This window comes from Meles meles, chromosome 4 (genome assembly GCF_922984935.1).
Source record: "Meles meles chromosome 4, mMelMel3.1 paternal haplotype, whole genome shotgun sequence".
Taxonomy (NCBI): Eukaryota; Metazoa; Chordata; class Mammalia; order Carnivora; family Mustelidae; genus Meles; species Meles meles.
The window spans coordinates 25,390,009-25,414,937 of record NC_060069.1 but is presented as its reverse complement, the minus strand read 5'-3'; the positions used below and the strand labels follow the sequence as shown (position 1 = coordinate 25,414,937).

At 40.6% G+C, this 24,929-nt stretch overlaps 1 protein-coding gene across 1 annotated transcript in view; it reads left to right on the top strand.

Moving 5' to 3' along the window:
- GADL1 (glutamate decarboxylase like 1) overlaps positions 1 to 24,929 on the top strand; it is a 171,334-nt gene that overhangs the window by 39,996 nt on the left and 106,409 nt on the right. Inside the window, exons 5-11 of the mRNA XM_046002877.1 lie at positions 1,846 to 1,952; positions 2,654 to 2,769; positions 8,132 to 8,211; positions 8,332 to 8,386; positions 13,569 to 13,685; positions 17,843 to 17,907; positions 18,161 to 18,242. Coding sequence (XP_045858833.1) covers positions 1,846 to 1,952; positions 2,654 to 2,769; positions 8,132 to 8,211; positions 8,332 to 8,386; positions 13,569 to 13,685; positions 17,843 to 17,907; positions 18,161 to 18,242 — 622 coding nt within the window. The remainder of the gene's footprint in view (positions 1 to 1,845; positions 1,953 to 2,653; positions 2,770 to 8,131; positions 8,212 to 8,331; positions 8,387 to 13,568; positions 13,686 to 17,842; positions 17,908 to 18,160; positions 18,243 to 24,929) is intronic.

Sequence of the window (24,929 nt, the reverse complement as noted above, 5' to 3'; positions counted from 1 at the left end):
AGACACAGTAAAATTACCCAACTCTCTAAACCTTTCATTCTATGTCCTGTGATATCTAGCTTCTCATCTGGGTTCTTTTAGTTGAAACATAGAGCTGATTGCAAAGTATGAAATTGTTGCTAAGTTGAACAATCCACTCAAAATGTGAGCAAGCTATGAGAGCATCCCATATTGTCCTCTCCTCCACCTCCGTGCCTCTCCCCAGGTTTACAGTTGAGCCAGATTTTGTAGGCAGGCTATATATTAATTTTTTTAAGTGAACAATTATTTCACTTATATTTGCAGGTGCACACAAACACATAGACTTTTCCCCCACACTTTTGAAATGTGTGAACTGGATTCCTCGCATGGTTGAAAATAGAACCTGGAGTGTTTGCAAAATGACATTATGTCTACAGAGAGCTTGGCATCTAGGGAGGTAGGGAGGTGACACATAGTAGGTGTTGCATTTTTTTGTTTCATTTCATTTCGTGTTTTTGTTTTTGTTTTGCCTCGTGTCCAAAGTTTTCCCTTGAAGGTGTTAAAATATTCACATTCAATTCTGTGACTACAAAGCTAAGTGTGTCTGCTTGGCTTACATATTTGGATTATGTATTTATTCAGATACACTTTAACATAATGGCTTAATTGTTAGAGGAGATTATAGGTAATTAGTCACCCTCAAGTTATCTACAGAAAGAAGAGACTCAAATATTATGAAACAAGGCATGGTAACCCCCAGGTGGGGTTCCCTGGGAAGCTGCTCTAGATGAGTTTAGTGAGCAGGGTGTTTATTAAGGACCGCCCTTGGGATCCACATGGGTGATGAGAAAGGCAGCAGGAGTGGGTAGAACCAGAAGCCAAGCTGTTCTGCAGGCTCAAATGGCTGACTTAGTGGAGATTTTTAGAGCTATAGTGGCCCTTCAGAGTGGTCTGGAATTGGGTCCATATGGCCAGGCCTTTATACCTGGTTGTGACCTTGGGAAAGGTAGCTCCCTGCCATGGAGATCTTCCCCAAGGGGCTAACTTAGTGTTCTCCCACAACAGCAGTCCAGCCTGGAGCAACAAAACCTTCAATGACAGGGGATTTGGGCAGTGCTTTGCAATAAAATCATCACATAATAAGAGAGGCCCCACAGAGCACTTCCCATTTCTGCCAGCACAGGAATGTAGTGGAGAAAACCCTAGTTCAGGATGAGTAGTTTCCTTGTAGAATAGCTAGAACTGACTTAGGATACACATGATAGGAACCTAATAAAACCTGGTTACCATGACAATAGTTTCCTTCTTTTTTTTCTAAGATTGTATTTATTTATTTGAGAGAATGAGAGAGAGAGAGTGAGCTCACACAAGTGAGGGGGAGGGGCAGAAGGAAAGGGAGAAGCAGACTCCCCACTGAGCAAAGAGCTCAATGTGGGGCTTGATCCCAAGACCCCAAGATCATGACCCAAGCCAAAGGCAGATGCTCAACTGGTTGAGCCACCCAGGCACCTGGCAATGGTTCTTCTTTAACCAGCATCCAAAGCAGCATCCAAAGAATGAAATGGCCATGGTTTATGGCTGATACGAAGAATCTAGATATTCTACCTTTATGGCTCCCAGTGGACCCAAAGTGTTGCTGTAAATTATGACTACTGAAGTAGCTTGTGTATCCCTAAGGTCCCCAGCTATTGGCATCTATCAAACCATGACTAGCATGATCACAGACCACGTTTCTCTATTTCCAACTGGATAAATTTCCAAAGACTCTACCTACACTTTCATAGCCACTTGGTTGAATAAAACTCTATGTGCATTTTTCTTGGGACACCAAAGGGATGCTTTGACTCTAGTCATAGAAGTGAAGTGTTTTTTATATCTATCTAGTTATACGTATGAGGTGTCCCCAGTGTTTCTGTTAGTGGAAGAAGCGGTTCTGAAGAAAATGATTGAATTTATTGGCTGGAAAGAAGGGGATGGAATATTTAACCCAGGTAAGTACAGCTAGTTATTGCCATCTCCCTTCCACTGCAAACACCCAAACATTTATTCGTGTGTTATATAAGGAACAGCTCCTTGAAGATTTACACGTTCCAAAAAGTTGGGTAGGAATAATGCTACTTGAGAATCTAGCTCATTCCTTTCTCTGGAGTGGCAACATTTTGCATAAATGCTAAGCAACTGATGTAAATGTTGAACCAAGGAGATGCGTACAATTTGGGATTTATAACTTACAAATGAAATCTCTGCTGCTGGGAATTTGGAAGGGCTATATGTTTATCAATCAATTTTACTTGAGAAGTTTTCTGAATCATGTCGTGCATCCTACAGTCCTCTCTTGGGACCAGGGATGAGCATGTATTGCCATTTTCTTGGTCAGGTGACAGACAGAATATCATTAACTATGAAGACTTGGGAACTGGCCCTCGTAAGTAGAGGGAAACATTTAGTTTGAAAAAACTCTGGAATGAGAGAAGAGACTAAAACCTCGGTCTTTGCTGAGATTGGAAATTGCTGTAATTGGGGGTTAGGAAGTGGGTAAGAGTCATGGGTTGGGCATGGGGCTCAGATGATTTCCGGGGATCTGTCATTAGGCTAGAGCAGCCAGAGCCGTTCACATCTTCCCCTGTGGTCGGCACTTAGGGAGCTATAATTTCATGCTATAAATATGCCATTTCAATTTTGTTTTTTGCAGGTGGTTCAGTGTCCAATATGTATGCAATGAATTTAGCTAGATACAAATATTGTCCTGAGATTAAGGAAAAGGGGCTGTCTGGGTTGCCAAGATTAATCCTTTTCACATCTGCAGAGGTAAAAAATTATTTTTGATATCAGATACAGATTTTATGAGAATGTATTATTTAAGGGGGTTGGTTTGTTTGGGGCTTCTGATATGCTTTTATCCTATTCATGTATGACTGATATGCCTAAGTATGATGTCATATTTCATTCCAAAGGAAATTCTGATGGGTTTGATATTGTAACCCCTGGCCACTCAATTTTGTACATCACCTTTATTTAAAAATTTAGAGTCTATAACATTTTCCTTTGAGAAAAGAGAACATTCAATTTGAAAGTGCTACCTCTTTCTGAGAATCTCTTCTCTGAGTGCCTTATTTATTAAAACTTAGATGATCGCTCAACTCTGTCAGTAGACTCACATTTCCTTGTAAAAACCAATTGCTTTGAATGACTAAAATAAAGGTTTTCAAGAGGAAAGGGAGCTATTCCGAAATAGTGAACAGCACACACACGTCCCCCCCCATCCCCCACATTGCATGTTGCCACAATCCTCTATGTCCTTTTGCTCCTCACTGTAGGAGGTCTGATTGTGGGTAAGTACATTGGCTTTGAGCTAAGCTGCCTGCATTCAGTTCTTGTCTCCACTACTAATTATCTGAGTGACCCTGGGTAAGCTAATTAATTCCTCCCTCTTTGCCTCAGTTTTCCAATTTGTTAAAAAATAAGTATCAGTTAACTGTGGTCTTTAACAAATCACCCCAAAGCCCAGTGGTGTCGAACTAGAGGTAGATATCATTGCTTACGAGTCTTGGGATAGCCGGGACAGTTCTGCCTCTCTTGGTGGGGCTCCATTATGTATCTGGTGTTGGCTGCCCAATGGCTGAGGTAGAAGTGGCCCCGATAGGGATGAATCCAGTGAGTTCCCTCTGCTCGTCTCTCATCCTCCAGCAGGCTGGTCCAGGTGTGTAGTCATGGTAGGGGTCCATGGGGAAAACAATATGGACACCTACTGATCCTCTTGAGTCCGGGCTCAGAGCTGGCACATCGTCATTTCTACCTCATTTCTTCAGTGAAGCAAGTGATGTCAACGAGCCCAGATCCAAGAAGTGGGAAAACCAACTTTATCTCATAGGTGGACTTGCTGCGAAGTCCCCTGGCAAAAGGCATAGACCAGGGAGAAGGGAACCATCTGGGGCCATGATAGCCACCCAGCAGCCAGTCACATGAGCCTAGTAATCATGGCTAAGTGGGTTATTGCAGAGACTGAATGAGTTAATGCACAGAAAGTTGGAGAGTAGCAGCTGGCACATTATAGATACACAAAAATGATAGCTAGTTTTCTTAGGAGGAGGAGAATTACCGAGCTGTCATAATGTGGGTAGAAGAGATAGCACAGTTGAAGCAGTCTTATCTGAAAGAGTCTTTTTCCCCTCTTTTCTTCTTGTGCAATTCCAGTGGGTGCCTTTGTCCATCCCACCACTGCTTCTGCCCGCCCATTCCTGGCAGGAAGAGTTTAGCTTCCGTACCTTCTGTGATAATCCAGGGTCGCCTGTGAAACACACGAGGCGGGCAAACTCTAAAAGTTCTGTCATTTCCAGCTTTCTTGTATCTGTCATTTTCTTTAAAGAGGACGATTTCCTTTATTATTGCCAGAGGGTAAGTTGTGGACGAAGAGTTGGACATTGGAAGAAAACCTGGCCACCCCTCCCATGTTTTCCACCTGTCCTGGCTGACCTTTGTTCTGGTTAGTTCAGTGCCACGTGCAAAGTGGGCACTGAGTGTGAGGCAGCATCTGGAAGGAATCGTCTAAACTGAGATTCCTAACTCAGCCACCCGAGGCCCTTCTTTTTGAAAACTTCTTCTGGAGCAAGCGAAGAATGTTTGGGAATGGGGACATCTGGGGAGAACACTTGGTCCCTTGGGATTATTATGGAGTTTCCCTTTCTGGGCTCCAAACTTTGGCATTTCAATTGGAAGAAGCGCCATATCCGAAATGCAAAATCCCTTCTTTTGAATTGTACCTCCCTTGCCTGTGAAAGCTGATTCAGCAGGTCCTCTGCTATCAGCTCAGTGCTTTTCCTTTTGCCTTCTTCATTCTTTGTTTTAAAATTCACTAGTGGTCTTTTCTGGAATAATTGCTCTGGGAATAGGGAAGAATTCTATGGGAGCCTAGAATAAAGATCATGCCTGGGAGAGATCAGAGACATAAGTGTAGACGGGAGATGGGGAGTATAAAGAAATTGAAACCTCACACAGTCAGAAAAACAGAACTAGTATTATTTTTTTAATCTCCAGTGGAGATATATATGCAAAAAGAGGTGAAATATATGCCTGGGTGACATGGCAGCAGATGATGGAGCCAGAAGACCAAGAACTGGATAATACATCTTGGTTTCCCTGGGCCACAGTAACAAAATATCAGACCAACTGGCTTAAAGAGCTGACACCTATTCCTCACCATTCTGGAGGCTGGAAAGTCCAAGTTCAAGATGGTGGTAGATTTGGTATCTGGTGGGAGCCTGCTTCCCAGTTTGGGGACCACTGTGTACTCATGTGGCCTTTCCTTATCTCCTGCTTGTGGACAGAGGTTGAGGTCTCTATCTTCTTCCCCTATAAGGGCAGTAATCCTATGACAGTCTTACCCTCGTGACTTCATGCCAACCTAATCCTATCACATTGGGAGTTAGGGATTAAACACATGAATTTTGAGGGGACACAAGCATTCAGCTCATAACAATGTGACTGCCACAGAGAAACTCCATAGCTTCGAACACACTATAGCTCCAAATACAGATTTTTACCCCATTCATCCAGACTCTACCTTGTTGTTCATTCTTTTTCTGCTCTGGTAAAGAGATGGAGGTCATAATATTTGCATTATTTTCATTACTATTTTGGCAATCACCTTCATCACTTATTACAACAAATCAACTCATTGGTTAAAATTTAAAAAAAAAAAGAATTAAAGAAGGTTGTGTTCCCTCAGTGGTCTTAAACCCTGTTAGGCTTTTTGCTATGCCTCCTTTAGTTGATCTTAGATGCTGGCCATGACCCTGTGGTTGTTTTCCTGTACTATTTATTGTGTGGCCTTTTTTTTTCTCCTGTTTTTGGGTGGCTTCTAGGGTAACCACTCCATTCCCAACTTGGATCATCAAGCACAGAGTATATGCCCTTACCACTGGGGGTGTATTTGCATGTTTGACGTTTTGATTATAATTTAACAATCCATGGAGACTTGGAACATCATGCTAGAGCTCCCCACGCTGTCTGTGTATCCACAGTAACCTCCCCAGGCTGAGTAGGAACCAAAAAGAGAAGGGACTTTGGAGAAAAGTAATAAAAAAGTAATCTGTGGCTTGATTAGCAGTTAAATATGAATTCCTTGAATTTAAAGTATTGTAGGTTTAGAATCCAAGTTCTTTTGAGAATCAAAATAAAGTAGTTATCATGGTCTGCTACTAAAAAGTGAAGGGAGAAGAGAAACCCTGACCTCCCAGGCCAGCCAGCAATCGGCCTAGTTCCTCTCTAACAGGATAGAAGCTGGGATGGGGCGGGAGAGACCAGGGTACAGTTCTCAAGGGGGGAGACTGGGTCTTAGAGCAAAGGACTGACTTATCTTTTGCCAGAGATGGGAGCAAACACCATTTGTTTCGAAAGGCAGCCGTTACTTCTGAACTCCAGGTTTCTAGGTTTTTCTTTCCTTGAAACTACTTAGCACATCTGAAGCATTACCTTCTTTCTTTCTTTCTTTTCTTCTTCTTTTTTTCTCCTCCAGGGCTCTTTTCCTCCTCTGATGCCTTTAGATATTTAGACTTCAGTTTTGCACACATTTTTAAAAAAATCTGTCCCTATGTATTTGAGATTGACATTGGACTCTACTTTGCCCTGAGGTAATCAAAGACAGCTCCACTGAGGCTACTTTTCATGAGATTACTGGTTTTTAAATTCAGCAGACCCATTGGTTGGGGACACTTTGCTGTTTTCCAGGTCTAAGCAATGTGCTTTTCCTTAATGACAGATGCCAGTGGGAAAGGCTACTACTTCTCACTGTGAGATCAATAGTTGATTGTTGAAGTTCAAGTCTCTGGTGAAAAATAATTCACCTTGGTAATGTCACCCTAGCTATGGTGGGCTGATGTAGCAAGTAGAGAATTAATCACATTTTCATGTACACGATTACTCCTCAATATGCATATGTTCTTGTACCAACTTGAAATGAATGCATCCTACAGGCATTTGGCCGTGTCCTATTTGATACTTGAAATTAATTATTTAGGATGGTTTCATTTTTTCCTGATGGTGTTACTTCTGCATTTATTTTTACAGAGTTAAAAAAAAAAAAGAGCTTCCAATAAAACTCTCTTGACAAAAGAAGAAAAAAAATTACCACATTTGAGGGAATATATCAAGTTAAGTGTGAAGGCATGACTACTCTCTTAATGTATTCATACCTACAAATTAAATTACTAAGGGTTTTTGGTACAATAATGTCCTTTAGCACCTTCATTTTTCTGGCACGAGAAAGAATTAATTGACCACCTGTCCACACTAATGTATAAAGAGTGACATCTCCAATGTTTGAATGCTAATTATTTTATAGGCTTTATGTAGTAGAGGAGAAATGGCCCAACAATCTCAGGCATATACTACCGTTTCCAGTAAAAACTAGACCAGACCTAATTCCAGAACCTTCTATTAGCCTCCTGTTCATGCCAGGGCTGCATAAAGTAAGGTGTCCATAAATTATTATTACTTTTGCTATGACAATTTTAGCCACCTTCCTCTGTGTCTAATTTCAATCTAACATTCAGTATTAAACAAGATCGGTCAAGTGTCTGATCAGCATTTATAACCCATTATTTGCTCTTGAAAATAATTAAATTCTTCTGTAGTTTGTGACTGCAAATTTTGAGATGGAGTCTCGCTCCCTCCTTGGAGGGTTTTGAGTCAGCAGTGGACTAGCTTCTGTTTCCATTAATGGTGAGTCTTATTAGTAGCATCAGGAGAAACTTCTCTCAATGTTAGGGAAAAACAACAGCCTCCAGGGACCATGTTTGTTCCCTAGGCCAGGCTCTGTGCTAAGCCCTTTCTGTACATTAACCCATTTAATTCTATGAAAAGCAGATGGATTGGGCCCCGACACACCCACCTCCAATGAGCAAATTGAGGCTTGGAGAGTGTATGGTATTTCTCAAGATTCCATAGCTGCAACAGGGGGAAAACGTGAAATTAAAGCCTGGTTTCTCTAAGCCCAACCAAAGTCAATGTTTTCAACCGGTATGTTAAGGACCTCATTTGAATTATTACTTTCTCTTTCTTTTATGCAAAAACGTTCCAAAGATTGGGCTTAGCCATATGACTTTAGATAATAAGCAGTAGTTTTTTCAAGCTTTGTATTCATGTTTTCCTTTTTCCCCTTGTCCCTTTTTAGTGTCATTACTCTATGAAGAAAGCAGCCTCCTTTCTTGGGATTGGTACAGAGAATGTTTGCTTTGTGGAAACAGATGGAAGGTAATGGGGACAGGATCTGGAAGCCTGGTGGGTGGAGGGGGAATTCATACTTTTTGAAAAACAGTACCAATGTCTGTTCACGACTAAACATAACTGAGTGCCCAAATCTGTGTCTCCTAGAGGTAAAATGATACCTGCGGAACTGGAGAGGCAAATCTGGCAAGCCAGCAAAGAGGTGAGAGGGGAGAAAGAGAGGGGAAGAAAAAAGTACGCATGCATCCGGGCATAAGGGAAGGAATGCAAGCAGCCAGACCCGTGTCTGTGTGTGGGAGAGAGAAGAGAGCTTGTTAGAATTAAAATAGGGAAACTCATTTACAGATGTTCTATTTCCAGGTGCTTGGCTCTCCATGTTCTGTGCAGTTTCTCAGATGTTCTCATTCCCAGGTGGCTGGAGCCTATTAAAACACTGACATCACCATATTTCCAATTCTTGCCTAGAATTAGCTTTAAAAGATGAGCCCAGCCTCCCCAGCAGGGTGCCTGCATCCCTTTCCCTACCTAACACTGGGCTGAGAGTTCTGGAGGTCAGGCCAATTGTCTCTGGGTTGTGTTCAAAATGATCACGATTTCTGGTCAATCTATGCTCCAGGTTGCTTCCACCCAAAGTCCATCACAGAAACCATCATCCTGTCTTGGGTCTGTGTCTAGTATGTCAGCTCTGACAGAATGTCTGCTCTTCCATAACTACCACGATATAGTAAATCTGGCATGTCCATTGGTGGGGGAGGCAAGGTCTGGCCCTACCCAGCCAAGGCGGGCCCCGACATCTGCTTGTGGGTGTGCCGTTGCTTTGGTGGCAGCCATCTTGATTCTTGGACCAAGCGCCTGCTGGATTAGGTGCAGCTGCCTTACTGCCTCCCTCCAATCCCACCACAGCTCTCACTGCTTTTGGAGCATCAGACTATTCCCCCACACGTTTTGGAGCATCAGACTATTCCCGCACAGGTTTCTAGGAGGTAGCAACAGAATTGGGTGTGAAACTGCTAAAACTGCTGAAAACTGAAAATCTCAGTTTTGAGCTGGGATAGAAGTATATTTCTCCTTAAAAAAAAAAAAAAGAAAAAATATATATATTTGAGAGAGAGAGAATACATGCAGGGAGAGAGGCAGGCAGAGGGAGAAGCAGACTCCGCACTGAGCAAGGGAGCCTGATGCATGACTTGATCCCAGGACCCTGAATCAAAGGCATATGCTTAACTGAACAACCCAGACCCCCGGAAGTATATCTCTCCTTACAGGATTTCACACCCTAAGAAGGATAGACTCTTTTATTTTTATTTTTTGTTTTAATACATTTCTGCTATTTTAGTCTTTATGTTCTTTATTTTTTCATAAAAATCACCTTGTCACCAGAGCATGCCATTTCATTGTATCTGGTTTGAAATTCTGTACTTAAAAATTCTGCCTTTATTACAGGTGTACTGGCTTCAGTTGTGTGTCTTTAGATCTATACTTATCTTTTTTTTTTTTTTAACATTCCAATGACGAGAGGACTTGAAAGCTTTCTGGTGAAACAGATTATCAGATTTCATTCACTCTTGGATAAAATTCTGTATTATAACCTGTTTGTTCTGCTGTGAAGCATGGATACTGTGTTCTAATTTTATCTCTTTTTTCTGGTTTTATCTTCTACAGAAATTCCTATTGAAGGGAACTTTGTTTATGTCATTAATTCTTGTTGGTGGCATGAGAGGGGAGGAAGTTTTAATTGTTCTTCCTGTATGGTTCACATGATTCCTTCCTCTCCCCCCCCCTCTCTTTTTCTCTTTCTTTCCTTCTTGAATTATCATCATTTCATCTTGGAAAATTTCAAATATATAAAAACCAAAATAATGAACCTCTATATACCCATCATGCAACTTCAGTGACTGAGCTTCTGCTCTGTTCTGTCTATACCCCATCCCCTCCCACCACCACTAGATTAGTTTGAAGCCAATCTCACACATCATACTGTCTGATCTATAAATAGTTCAGTATATCTGTCAAAAGGTATGTAATCTCTTTATTAAAAAAAAACCCCACACACCATTACAGGAAATAAATTCTTAGTATCATCAAATTTTCATTCTATATTAAAATTTTCCTATTGCTTTTTTTTAATTTCTTTCTTTTTTTTTTGACACAGAGAGATCACAAGTAGGCAGAGAGGCAGGCAGAGAGAGAGAGGGGGAAGCAGGCTCCCTGCTGAGCAGAGAGCCCGATGTGGGACTCGATCCCAAGACCCTGAGATCATGACCTGGGCCGAAGGCAGCGGCTTAACCCACTGAGCCACCCAGGCGCCCCTGCTTTTTTTAAATAGTTGTCTTGTTTGAATTACAAATTCAAGGTCCATATGTTGCATTTGGTTGATTCATCACACCAATCTTTTCTGATCTGTAGCTTCTCCCTCCTCCTTTTTTTCCTTTCCCTGCAATTGATCTGTTAAAGAAACCAAGTCTTTTATGCTGTAGAGTTTTCCACATTGTGGGTTTTGTAGATTATGTCAAGAATTTGAGAATCCAGGTGCTCCCTCCACTGTACACCCCATCTGTTCTCTGTATTTCCTGTAATTTGGCTGTAGGATCTTGAGACTCAGGAAGGCCTCACAGGTGGCGTTCTGTCCTTCACTCAGGACACATCTCCTATCTCATTCTGCGTTGGTTCTGGCATGATAGGTCCATCTGTTACAGAGCTCCGCATCAGCCGCTTACTTCATGAATTCTGCTCCATGATCGTCTAGACTCATTATTTCATTAGGTGATATTCTCATTTGTTCTCTCATTCCTTCTTTATTTATTGGTAGGCTTACAACCATAAAGGAAAAGTTTCCCTCATTCTTACTTGATTTCCCTAGGGAAACTGTTTGCCCAACCAGGGCAGGATAAATGTTTGATTCTTCCCCCTTGTGTACCAGTTTTCAGAATAGTGCATTAGTTGCCTAGCATCTCCTAAAGATAGTCAAAACCATTTTTCTTTTTTAGAATCATTAGGGATAATTTGGCATAATTGATGGGTTTTATTCCGCTGTAGTCATTGTTATTTTCATTGTTCAAATTTTTGTTTGTTTTGACAATGAAAGACCATGAAACTGACATATCCTGAAGTTGAGAACTTGAAAAGAGAAGTTTTGAAAAAGTGAAAATTGCTGTAGGCACATTTAAAAGTAGGGCCATGGAGTGAGAGTTGGTATGTCTCCTCAGTGTTCTTTCAAGTTACTTAAAACTTGAGCCTGGATTTTCCAAAGACAAATCTTGCATCTGTACTGAGATAATACCTGGTGATTGAGGTTTGTTTTTTGTTTTGTTTTGTTTTGTTTTTCAGTAGTTTCAGACCTAGCTCTTTTGTTTCAAGCTTTGAACTCATATTGTAATAGATGTGGGGATAGTACATCAATTTTTTTTTTTCTGCTGTGATTCAGTTCCCTGGCCCAGCGCAATCCATTAAAAATGTGTTGAGCAGTGACCTTTACTTGATGCCATTCCAAAGATGGTGAAAACCATGGAAGCTTCAGAGATTCTAAAGATCTCATGAAAAGATCAGACTCGTATAACCACTGAACGTTTGAAAGTACTTTTGTGTACGAGTGTTTCAGATGACAAACTTTCTTAGGGAATACAGCTCATCAGCAGCCCACAATCAATACTGTTTCCACTGAATTTTCTCATTAATAGCAGGAGATACGAAAAAGGAAAAAAAATGGAAGGTTAAATCCAGATCGCAAAAGTTTGATTTCTGAGGACTGATATTTATAGCTAGATTGTTAAAAAGGTGAGGAAAACTCATTAATAGGCTTTAATAGCTTGCAAAAGTATTTTCTCACTACCACCAAGGTGTCACATCATTTACGAGGAACAGTCCAAACATTAAAGACACCTTCCATGTTTTTAGGAAATTGCTTTTTCTCTTCCTTTTAATGATTGATGTAAATCCGGTCTCATTTTATTTTGGTCGCTTGCATGATAAAGATGTAATCTGTGGACAGTTGTGCACAGGGAAGAATTCCCAAAGCGGGTGGTTCCCCAGGAGCTCTATCCACCCACTGGCCCTGCTCTAACAGCTTCCAGTGGACTGGGTTCCATGGGTCACAACCATCTCCCCAGAAGGCAAATGGATTCACTGAGTACTGTCGCTTTGTTTCCTGTGTATCTTGATTTAAAGATGGGGCCCAAGTGTCTTTGCTCTGCCCCACTTTCCACTGAGAAATAACTTCTTTCTCTCAAAGGTCAGCTAAATGGGGAGGAGTCTGGTTCAAAAGGAATAACTCCTGGCATTAAATGGGACATAAAAATATATTGCAAGAACAACTGCGCTTTAAAATAAAACTGAGAGAACAAAATGACTCCATCTTAGATGGAAGGTGAAATGACTTTTATAGGCAGGAAACGTTCTTGTCACTTAGTCCTCAAGGGCTCTAGAGTCTTAGGATTCTCATCCCTTCTGCTACCTCTACCTTCATCTGCAAATTGTCACTCTAAGGCACTTCCACGGTGAGCAATGCATCTTTGCTGACATGCTGGGGCAAATCTGTGGGCAAACAATCTCATGTACTTCCATCTACCTGGCTGCTATAAAGTTCCTTAAGGGGCCAAGGTCCTTGGCTAACTTGGCCAGAATTACCGTCCACCTCTGTGTGTTCCCACAGTCTCCCTTCTCCCCCACCCTTCACCTCCATTGCCCTCTGCACCTGGGCACTTTACAAGCTGCAGCCATCAGCTGTGTGAAGAGGCAGAATCGTGGTAGGAGTGATGCAGGTTCACTTTTCTATAACATTCTAATGGATTTCTCTGTTGGGGCACCATTTTGGAGAGTGTATCCCAATGAGGTTACACTATCCCTGTTTAATGTCAATTTGTACTTATCACTCTCTTTGGTTTGTAACTGCACTTACCTGACAGGCAAACAGGCCTCCACGGTTTGCACCTGGAGCTGTTTATTTTCCAATCATCCAATCAACCTTTCTTTTATTTCACAGAGGTGTAACAACGCTGGCATCAGGCCTCAGTGAATCACCCCCAAAAGGAGGTAGGAATCACACAGAAGGCCATTTTGTCATTGCAGCGGAGGTTACTCACTTTGTATGTGGGAAATATAAAGAACAAAATACACTTCAGGATGAAAATGAAAGTAAAAACAGTTCACAGTGCATATGGAGTTGGGGCAAAGGATTCTTGTTGTCACAGCATTGTCTTGGTTTCCTTGACCTCTTGGAATGGACAAGCGGCCATATTGTAGAGAAGGTGAAAAACACCCTATCTGAGTCTTTACCTCCAAAGGAACTAGATAAATTTCTGGCTGCATAACCGTTATGTTTACCCACCTATTACAGGACAAACTTAGTGCTGATGGTGATGGTTCTTGTGTGTGGGTCCTCCTCACAGGGAGCAGCTCCATTTCTCGTCTGTGCCACGTCTGGTACAACTGTGTTGGGAGCCTTTGATCCTCTGGATGAAATAGCAGACATCTGTGAGAGACACGGCCTCTGGCTTCATGTGGACGTAAGTGCATTTGTATGTACACTTTGGTTTAACTTTCTAGTCTGTTTGTAGCTTTTCTGGGAAGTCCTTTGTGTTCTCAGAAACCAGACATGATGTCCCCGGCTACTTTTATTTAAGCGTGTATTTCTAGTCAAGGGAAATAAATCTGCCATTTTCCATAAGGTAATAAAGAAGAAGATCCCAAGACTTAATGTAAATTTTGGTTTTATTCTCCAGATTACAATTTATTTCCTCTTCTCCTTGAACCATTCTCTTTGATCCCTTGAATCTACTGTCATTGAGGCAGGGACACACTGAACTACCAAATCAAGAGACCTAGACTTTGGGCTCCAATTGGCATCTTCTTCATTACAACTTTAGCTGTTCAGGCTTTGGTTTCACTTATAAAGAGAGTAGTGGCTGATGTGGTCTGTAAAGTCTTCTAGCTTTGATGTTACATGATTCCAATCAGCTGGAAAATGCAAACAGCTGCATTACATAATTGCCTGTTATAATTAAAGCAGTTTTTATCTGGATCCATGATAGATAATTATTTGAGAGTCATCGGGATAATTTACATTCTTCATAATTTTCTGACTTTAAGAATTGGCTTTTTTTTCTTAATTAATTTTGTAAGTCCTGAGGTGGTTCATAATAATTTTTTCCTTAATTAAAGGTAACTATTCAAATTCTACTCATCTAGAGTTAAAAATTTGCATTCAGACAGTTATGAATACTTGTTGAGCTTTTGGGGTTTTTTTTCTTTCTTTCTTTTTTTTCTTTTGGTAAAACCAGGAATTAATTAGTTTGATTCAACCCAATAGAAGGGACGGTTGACAGTATAGGGAAATTTCTTCTGGTAAGTGAGTGATTCATAGCCTCCTTAGCAGAAAAAGAAAGAACACTATTTTTGACTTTTTGAATGGAAGGTAACGGCACTTGGGAGATATACCTGCACATACTTTTATAGTTTGTATGATCTTATGCTTTCAAAGTAAAGTGTGTTACAGAGAGAATTTTTCAGCACCTCAAGGCTCTCATTAAGCATATGCTAATACTCGGTAAAAGCCGCCCTGATATAAAGCTCCCTCGAGTTACAGGCTCTATTAGTATGCCAGTGGCAATCCTTCAGGTAGATTATTTGTGACTTTAAATGGGATTGTAGCATTTGTATCTGTTCACATTTCAACTTTTATCTTATTGATTTTTATAGGCTTTGGAGCATAATAATACATTATGTCCTAAAAGATAATATGAAGTGAGTACTTTGTGACTGTGGAAATAAGGAGGAAAAATCAAATCTATCAGCAGTTGTACTGAAAAATTCCATTCTCATAAAAGAAACATCAAATATGGATTATATAGTTTATGCAAAGCAGACCAAGTACAGCAGTTTCTAAATTGGGAGTGAGATTAAGAGACTTAAGAGAGGCTCAGGGAGAATTGTGACTTAGAAGTATGAATGAAAACCTCCTTAGATTTTCTTAAAAAAAAACTGAAGGTGGAATTTTTGAAGGAAACACTTTTATAAGGAAATATTTAAGCCACACAAATTATTAAGATTTGCACACAGTAGGCATCTAGTAGTATTAGACAAAATTGGACAGCAGTTTAGCTGACCTGGTAAAGAAATTAGCTCTCGCATTGAGATAATATTCACTCATGCTTTAATATTACAAGCCGAATATAAGGTAATATTACATTATATTATTATAATAATAATATTGAATCTGCTGATAACATTTGATAAAGGGGCATGTAGCTTATCTTGAAGAAACTTCATACACCACATATAGTTTATTAACTTTAAAGATAAAAATCAACAAAATTGCAGGAGTCACCTTAGTCTGCTTGAAATTTTCTATAAAATACTTTAAAAATCCTTTAAAGAACTGGCATCTACTTTGTTTTTTTTAAATGTAATTATGGTTACTGATCCTCATGGATATTTCCTAAAACTGAGTTGCCCTGCATAGTAAACATTTTATTAATTCTACGATACACTGATTTTGCTTACATTTTAACATAGCTAAAGTTGGTATGTTGATGCATTTTGTTTTCTTTCTTTGCAGTGCACAAAAATGGTGACTCTTACATTGGATAGTGTCTTATATTTGGTTAATTACAATGCACCTTTATACAACTGCATAAGGAGAACTTTAGTTTTCTTTTTCTCTGGGAGGGCAGATGTTACTTCAGCCTCTGCCTCAGACTAGAAAGCTCTGGCTGGTCCTGCTCTTCTCTGAGGCAGAGGCTGCAGCTGCTGCAAAGCTTGGCGCTCCCAGGAGAGCGTCCTAACATGCCTCAGGCACGCTCCTTCCAAGTCCCAGGGGAGGTAGCGAACACTGTATTTAAAGTCAGGGGCTTTAGAAGCTGCTGGATCTCGATTCCACCCTTGCTTCCGCGTCCTTCTGTGGACTGGTCTTATGATTTATTTCTTAGCTAATGAATTAAAGAGAAATATGTTAAGTAACCTGATAAGTGCGGTGCCTAACAGGTAGTCATAGCTCCATAAATGATGGCCCTCCCTGAGGTGAAAAACTTCGATTCTTCAACATTTAGGTAATTGGTTGCCTCTTTTGAGGGCTCTTTTGAGGACTACGTCTGTGATGGAGCTGACCCTGCCACACCCCTCTAAACTAGGGAGCTAATGCCTCGAAAGAGTTGACATGATTTGAAAAACTTCCATGCACGAGCATTGGGAGCATTTGTTTACTTTTTTGGGAGGAAGAGGAGGCAGAAGGTGGTGCTGGAGAAGGGAAGGTGTGAGAGTGTGGTGTGTGAGACTCCTGAGCTCATCTCTTTCCATACGCTCAGCTCCCACTCTGTATTCTACCATGTGGCCCTAACCTATGATGTCATCCTGAAGCAGGAATGGGCTTTGGCTTCCAGATCTAATACTTAATGCCTGTGAGACCTCGGACAAGTCACCTTCCACCTTTGAACCTTAGTTTTTCTACCAAAAATTTGAGGTAATCATGGCTCCATTCCCAGTGCAACGTTGTATGGGTTCAATAACCGTGGAGGGGTTCAACACAGCCCAAGCTGGTCCCCTCACATCCTCTCACAGCCAGCACCCTTCCTGGCCCTACAGAATGAAACTTCGAAGTCTGCTCAATCGCAAGGACCAGTCTGACTTCCTTATTACTCACACTGATGCCCCCTCCCTTCCCTCCAGACTTCCTGACTGTGGGGTTTCCTTGCATTTCCTATTCTCAGCCATCTTGTCCTTTGTTCGTAATGTATAAGTCTCCAGTGGATATCTTCCCCAAGTCCCAGGCTTCTTTTCTCTCATTCTTAGATTTTTGGGTTGTGAATATTTCTGAAAGCTATTTGGCTGAAAAGATCCAATTAATAGGATCCATCCAGGCCCTTCCTTGTGGGCTATGAGTTCCTCTGTACCCTCTACCCACCCTGTCAAGCATGTGCTCATTCATTATTCAGAAGGCCACCCCCAGCCCATGCCTCGCTATCAGCATTTGCATGTTGTGTCTGCGAGAATGACAGCCAGCGTTGCAAAGGATATTGTCTATTTTATTCTCAAACACAAAGAGCAAACTGGTGGTTGCCACAGGTGGGTGGGGGGAGAGGTGAAATAGGTGAAAGGAATTAAGAGGCACAGAATTCCTGTTATGAAATAAATCACAGAGATGCAGAGTCCAGCATATTGACTATAGTCAATAATATTGTACTGATGATGTATGGTGACAGATGGTGACTACACTTATCTTGGTGAGCCCGCGGTAATGTACAGAAGTGTCAAATTACGATGTTGTACGTTTGAAACTAATAGAAGATGGTATGTCAACTATGTTTCAATAATGACACTGAAAAATAAAAACAATGGAGATTGTCTATTTCAGATTCTAGACTGGAGAAGGAAGGGACTGTGTCTTTCAAGTCACTTTTTTGTCCACACACCAGCCAACAGGCTAACACACCAATTTCTTTATGCTGTGTGAATTTAAATCCTAAGGGTCTGTGGGAGGCCATCTACCATGATGAGGCTCTGTTGGCCTGAGTGAGAGGCAGTGAGTACAAGTGTTTGGAGTGTCCATGGCTTAACGTGGGCTTACAACAAAGTATTAAGGTTGTCTTTCAGAGTTTTCTATGACAATGAACTGGGGAACACATAACATTGAAATTACATTGTTGCATTTATGTAAATATCTCAACAGGCTTCTTGGGGCGGCTCAGCTTTGATGTCCAGAAAGTACCGGAAGCTTCTGCAGGGCATCCACAGGTAAATGTTTTGGGGCCCAGCACCTCTTATTTAGACAAGGGAAACTCTCTGGGTCTTGCATACTTAAGTGACACTGTGACAACCCAGAGATGAAGTGATTGTTCTACTTGAAAACTCCAAGCTCCCCAAAGAACTCAAATCAGCAATCCAGTTGAGTGCTTGAATACGTGTGCTGCTAAGGAAAGTATTTTTTCCTCCAGTAGAAGCTCATTAAGTTCCCTCCTTCCCTTGTCCTTTTTCTTTTGCGTAACAGAGCTGACTCTGTGGCCTGGAACCCCCACAAGATGCTGATGGCCGGAATTCAGTGCTGCGCTCTGCTCGTAAAAGACAAATCTGTGAGTTTCCATCCTCTGGCCTTTGGGCTTCTAAGAGCGTTAAACTACCATGTTTGCAGAGGACTTGTTTGCTTACATTTTGATGCTTTTGGACTGATATAGATGAACGTCTTTGGTAAATGTTGGTGGCATGAAAAGGAAGAATAAATAGACTCAGATGAAAAAAAATCTAGTGTTTCTGCTCAGGTGATTTTGTGGATTAGGTCTCGGTGTTATATAATCTCATTAGTTACAGCAAAATGGTCTCTCTTGCCCTCATTTGGATTATATTTTAAAGCTCAGTTTTAAACATTGCCAAGATTTTGTTCTCCTTGATTAAGTCTGGGATTTAAGTTATCTTAAAACTTCTGCTTGCTGAGAAAGTGGAACAGATGTGTGTCATACATTAAATTGAATGCTTAATATGCTTAGCTAGGGCTTAACAGCACATTTATAGAGGAATATGTTAGCTTGGGGTTGACCGCTGAACATGGATTTATTAGCTTCTTTGGGAACATTGTGGGGAGTTTAGAAACCAGTCTGGATCATGGTGGGGCAAGTGGGAAGGAGTTGCTGAGTTTCCTCCTGGCCACAGGTATCAACCCCGTGTTTTTTTTCTGGGTAAAATAAGGATTCTTGTGGGAAGTGGCCCAGGCTGGGAAGTGCCACTTCATTCTTAGAAATGCCTCCTCAAGATATGTGTGCAGCATGTGGGTGATTTTTCTCAGCCATCTGTTTACATTTTTTTCTTAGGGGACTCCCTTTGCCAATGTTAAAGTCATTTTCTCTTTTTAAGGAATTTTATTTCAAATGAAAGCCATATTTAAAATTAAAACCTAGTCTTGCATGTGCAGATAGTTACAACTCTCTTTAAAAATGAATTGTGACATTTGTAGGTCGGAGCCCTTTGTGTTTTGAGATGTCCAAAGGGAATACTGTAGGGGCCAAGGGCAGGCCACCCAAAATGTACTCCAAAGGCATATTGATTACTTTGAATGGGAATTAGCTAGTGTGAGGACATTCGGGTCCCTTCTGTCCTCCTGAAAGCCAGAAACAAATGTCCCATATGAAAAACACCCTCCCTGTAGTAAGAAGTAGGAACACGTCCTACTACCAGGGACAGGAACTGTAAAGCCAAGATAGCTGTAGAAACAAAGCTGTTATTTTTTTTACTAATCACTACCTCAGCCCAAATTCTGCTTAGAATTACTTACTAAATAAAACTCTCAAACATCTGTTTTCTTTACGCTGTCCACTCCTCACAAACTGATTGTCTTGCTGTCTGAAATGTAGAAGTACTGCCTTGGTCATTTGTTTGGGTCTCCATCTCATTATTTGGCCTCCATGTGCACATCATTAAAGTTTAACTTCTTTTTTCCTCCCTGTTAATCTGTCTTCATGTAAGTTAATTCTTAGTCCAGATAGGAGAACCTAGGACAAAGGAACATTCCTTCTTCCCTTCAGGATCCATCAGAAACTATGAGCAGATTCTGCATTTAGAGATAGAGACACTTTGGGAAATAGAAATTGGTTCCCTAATATTTTATGAGGTTGGCTACTGTTGGCTATATCATTTCACTTTTTTGCACTTAACTCCTTAAGTTATGACTTCATTTTATAATGGAGAGGTAGTTTAGGATTACTATATCATGTGTGAACCAAGGAACATCCTCAGCATATCAGTACTTAACGTATTTAGGACATGACAGAGTTAGGAATAAACCCAGGTTTTCCCTTGCTCTAGATATAAGAACAAAAATATGTCAAGTATCCCTTATGTGCCAGGCATTCAACATCTGCCTTCTCCCCAGTTGGCTGATCTGAATGACATCCTTATCTGTTGGTGTGCTGGAAAATTCAGACCCCAAGTTTTATGACTATTCTTTTAAATAACACTCTAGCTTTTATATGTTTTTCTTGTCAAATGATATTTGAGTGATTTCACCAAGAATTGATTTGCACTTATGTACTTGAGACAATTCAAAATTTTTTGGATCATCTAATGCTATTATAGGGGTGATAATTTTATTTTTTTTTAAAGTATTCATTCCTGGATCGCAATAAAAGCAATACCCATGTCAACTCACATGGCAGAGTTAAGTTAGGAAAATTGCATGCATCATGCAAAGGACTGAACACTTTTAAAAGTTGCCATTTTTCTTTAAATAAAAGATTGTTTTTAAATTAATTGGAATGGGGAGCTGAACCATGAGAGGTGAGATATTACAATCAGCTTAAGAAGTTTTGCCCTGGCAATTTTCTGTCTCTTTTATACCTATTTTCTGCCTCTCTTCTCTTTCACACTCATTCATTCATCACTCAAGCAACACTAACTAACTTCCTGTGTAGGCCAGGTGCTGTGCTAATTCTGGGCTTATGAAACAGACACATTCCCTTATTCAAAGAACTCATAATCTTACAGAGGACACAAAGAACAAAATGTTCCTACTTAATTATTATTTTGATAAGTGGTTTGAGGAATGTGTCAGGCACTGTTCATCATGTATTCCATAGCCATTCCAATCTCCTTCCCTTCTCCCTCCCTTGTACTGGGAGTCGCCAAATGACACAGTACATTATAGAGGAAATGTGAAGAGGCTCTTGAGAAAGGTGTTACTTGCAGCTAGAGGTGATACACGCAAGAGGAGAGCATCCTTTCCCTTACTTCTGCCTTCAATGTGGTTGATTCAGAACATGAGGCCCAGGACTCTGATAGCCACCGAGCAACCATAATACGATGCCCCTAAGTTAAAAGGTGAATGTGCACAGAATGGGAGAACAGAAAGGGGACAAGTCATGGCCTTGAATAAGGATTTTGAAATGTTGCATGAATCCCAGAAGTGATGAGTTGTAAACATTCTGTGGTATGAGGTCATTAAATGTCATTATTGCTGAAACCACTTCCATTGGGTAATCTGTCTCTTGCAGCCAAATACACTCCTAACTGATAGAGAAAAGAGTGTGGTACTCAGAGAAAACAGAGCAGGGAGACCTGAGATATTTCAGGTAGAAGAAACAGTGTGGATCAAATTTTTAAGGAAGGAAGGTCCTTTTCATTTTGTTTTATTTTATTTTTAATTGTTTTTACAGATTTTATTTATTTGAGAGAGGGAGAAAACACATGAAGAGGGGGAGGGGCAGAGGGACAAGCAGGCCTCCCACTGAGTAGGGAGCCCGATGCGGGGTTCAATCCCAGGACCCTGAGCTCATGACCTGAGTTGAAGGCAGGTGCTTAATTGACTTAGACACCCAGGCATCCCCAGGAAGATCCTCTTCATTTTAGAAACTGAAAAAAGTCTGTTGTAGCTGAAGCCCAGAGAATAATGCTAAGACTGACATGAGATGAGGCAGTGGATGGTGAAGTGGAGTCTTCACCATTTTAATGATTTTAGCCTTGATCTTCAGGACAAAGAAAGAATTTTAAAACCAGGGAGTTATCTGAAAAGATTTTTATTTAAGACAAAGAAATGGAGGTGGGCAGGAATTGATGCAAGAATAAGAAGCTGGCAGCATCCAAGGAAGAGTTGATGGCAGGCAAGTTGGAAAACTGCGATGAAATCCAAGCTCTGCTTTACCAAGCCACTAGACAGGGCTGCATCACCAGTTGTATGTGGGAGATGAGGAAGAAGCAAGTGTCATAGTTGACTCCCTGCTTAGTGATATGGCAACTGAGCGAACGTTCGTGTGTAGGCAGATGGAGATTGCTGGAGGAGGAGAAGGCTTGAGAGGGAAATGTCTTGATTTTGGCATTGGCTATCATCAAATTTGGGATTCCTATGAAGTTTTCAAGTGAAGGGTTCAAGTAGGCAGTTGACACATAGATCCAGAGCTAGGAAAAGGGATCTGGGCTGGAAAGGCTTATTGGGAGTGGCTGACACAGAGATGTTCTCCAGGGTCCTAGAGGTGGAAAGGATTGCCTTGGGAGGACCTTGGGAGTGAGAAGAGAAGAGGGGTATAGAACCTAGCCCTGAGGAACTTCAGAGTCTGTGAAAGCTGAGGTCGGAATTGCTGGGGAGATAGGAGGAAGATCGGGAAAGAGTGTCACTAATGAAATATTCTTTGAGGGAGGAGTATTATGGGGAGTGTGCAAGACTGTCATCCTTTATGTTGAAGCTGAAATGTTACTCCTTAAGGAAGAGATCCCAGACTCTCCAGCTGGACTGGCATCTCCCCATTATTCTTTCTCAAACCTCATGTCCTTTCTCTAAGTGCCCATCAGGATTCGTCATTATGATTTCTCATGTATTAACTTCCCTTCCCTCTAGAACATAAGCTGTATGAGGACAGGGACTATGCCATCGTATTTCCACTGTATCTGCAGTGCCTAGCAAGGATTCACTGAATGAGCACAAGATTAAAATTCACTGAAAAATGTAACATTTAAATGAATGGAAAAGTCTCAGAAATATTTGCCATCATGTCAGCAGAAACTAGGAGTTCCCAGTTTTTCCCCTACCCCAAATTATTCCTTTCGACATCTCTGAGATAACAATGATGAGAATTACAATTGATGAGTTTCTGTTGCCTCCATCCTAACACAGGGCCTGAGCATGCCTCCAGCGGTAATTGACGAATAGTGGTTTTAATTTGGACCTACTCCTCCAGTTAATGGAAGGGGATAACTCTCCTTAAAAGAAAGCAAATTACTTAGTGAATATACTTCTCTTAAGGGAAAAACTAATTCCCCAATTTGTACCCTCAAAGCCCTGACATTCACAATGCTGTTTTCCTGATTGACTAGCTGTGGTGTTTGCATTTTTAATGCCCTGTATTAGTAAAGAGGACTACTTCCAAAACAAACAGAGCTGCTGCTCTCAGAGTTGTACGCTCACTAACCGTCTATGCATCATAGGGATAAAAAGAAAATCAGACATTTAAAAAAAAAACCCACTGTGATTATAAATAGGTTGACTTCAGATGTAAATGATGGCACTACATGGCTGTTTTGGATCAAAGACAATTTTGATGCTTTGATCTAAAAGAAAAGGCAATGTATTCTAAGAATCAGTTGCATGGATGGGGGAAATCTTGGTATTGGTTTTTTGATTTTTAGTGTTTATTGGAAAGACTTTTTATTAAGAAAAAAAACCCAACAGATACATGAAAATGAGAAACTTGCTAATCAGATGACTTTCTGAGTATAGATTTTCCTCTCCATTTCTACCGACCATTATCACCCGATATTAACTCACAGGCACTTCACGTTTCACTGAACGATTTCACTGAACAATTTTTTTTAATAGACTGTGTTGGTCCTATGGATTTTTTTTATTATGTCCATTTTTATATGTTTATTTCAGAAGTAATTTAGATGCATCATAGAAGAATTAGAAAATTCAGATATGGAGAAAAATTAAGAAAGAGTGACAGGATACAGATACCTGAAGATGCCCTTTTATATATTTTCTCCTGCATATATACATTTAAATGTATATATATGTACCTACGTAATCTAAAAAAATTACAACATAGTTTGCTTTTAGCACGCTATTTTTGTTTAACCAAATGGTTTTTGTTTAACCAATATACATTCTACACATTTTTAAAAAAACAGATTTTATGTATTTATTTGTCAGAGAGAGAGAGAGAGAGACCACAAGCCTGGGGAGCATCAGGCAGAGGGAGAAGCAGGAGCAGGGAGCCTGATGAGGGACTCGATCTCAGGACCCTGGGATCATGACTGGAGCTGAAGCAAGACACTTAGCGGACTGAGCCACCCAGGCATCCCATTCTATACATTTTTAATAGCTGTGTGGTGGTCTATCATTTTGTCATATTATAATTAACTTGAGGATCTTGTTATTGTTGACCCATTAGATTGTTTCAGGATATGTGCTGCCAAAGCAAGCTCTCAATTATGTCATTTTAATGTTTGACCGTTAGAGATTTGGCTGCCATCTTTGAGGCTAAATCATCATGTATATCCTATATTCTTTCCTTATAGTACATTCCTAGACATAGAAGAGCCATGATCAGCTTTCATGATGTCTTTTTATACTTATTTCCTAATTTTCCTTCTAAAATACCTCTTATATCATGCCTTGGTGGCTCAGTGTGTTAAGGGCTGACTCTTGATTTCAGCTCAGATCATGATCTCAGAGTCATGAGATCGAGCCCCACATCAGGATCCATGCTCAGTGGGGAGTCTGCTTCAATTCTCTCTTTCCCTCTCCCTGTGCCTCTCCCCGCTGCTCATCTTCTCCCTCTGTCTCTCTTAAGTAAATTAGTAAATCTTAAAATACTGTTGACCTTCTCACTAACTGAGTGTGTGTGTATTCATCTCTGACATCACAGGGGTTTTTATGTTTGTTAAACATTTTCCTTCTAATTTTGTTTATTGACATAGCTCCTTCTGAGGGATCTTCTTGAGACAGAGGTATTGACATGCGACTCTGGGCTAGGTTTTAAATGTGAGGCCCATAAGCCTGCAATTCTTTTCTCCATTCTAGAGGACACAGAATGTAGTCCCAGTTATTCATTAGGAGAAGGAGTAGTGGGAAGAAGAGGATAGAAAATTCATTCAACACAATCACCGCAAGTATACTATAAGTCAGGTCCTGTGATGCAGAGAGAAAATGAGAAAAGGAAGTATAATATCATTTCCCAGTACAGTTCCCCAGAAGAAGGCTGAGTTTTCAGCCCCATTTATATTTTTATTCTGCGTGGTAACTGATATTGCAAATGACAATTGCTCTATGTCATTTAAAA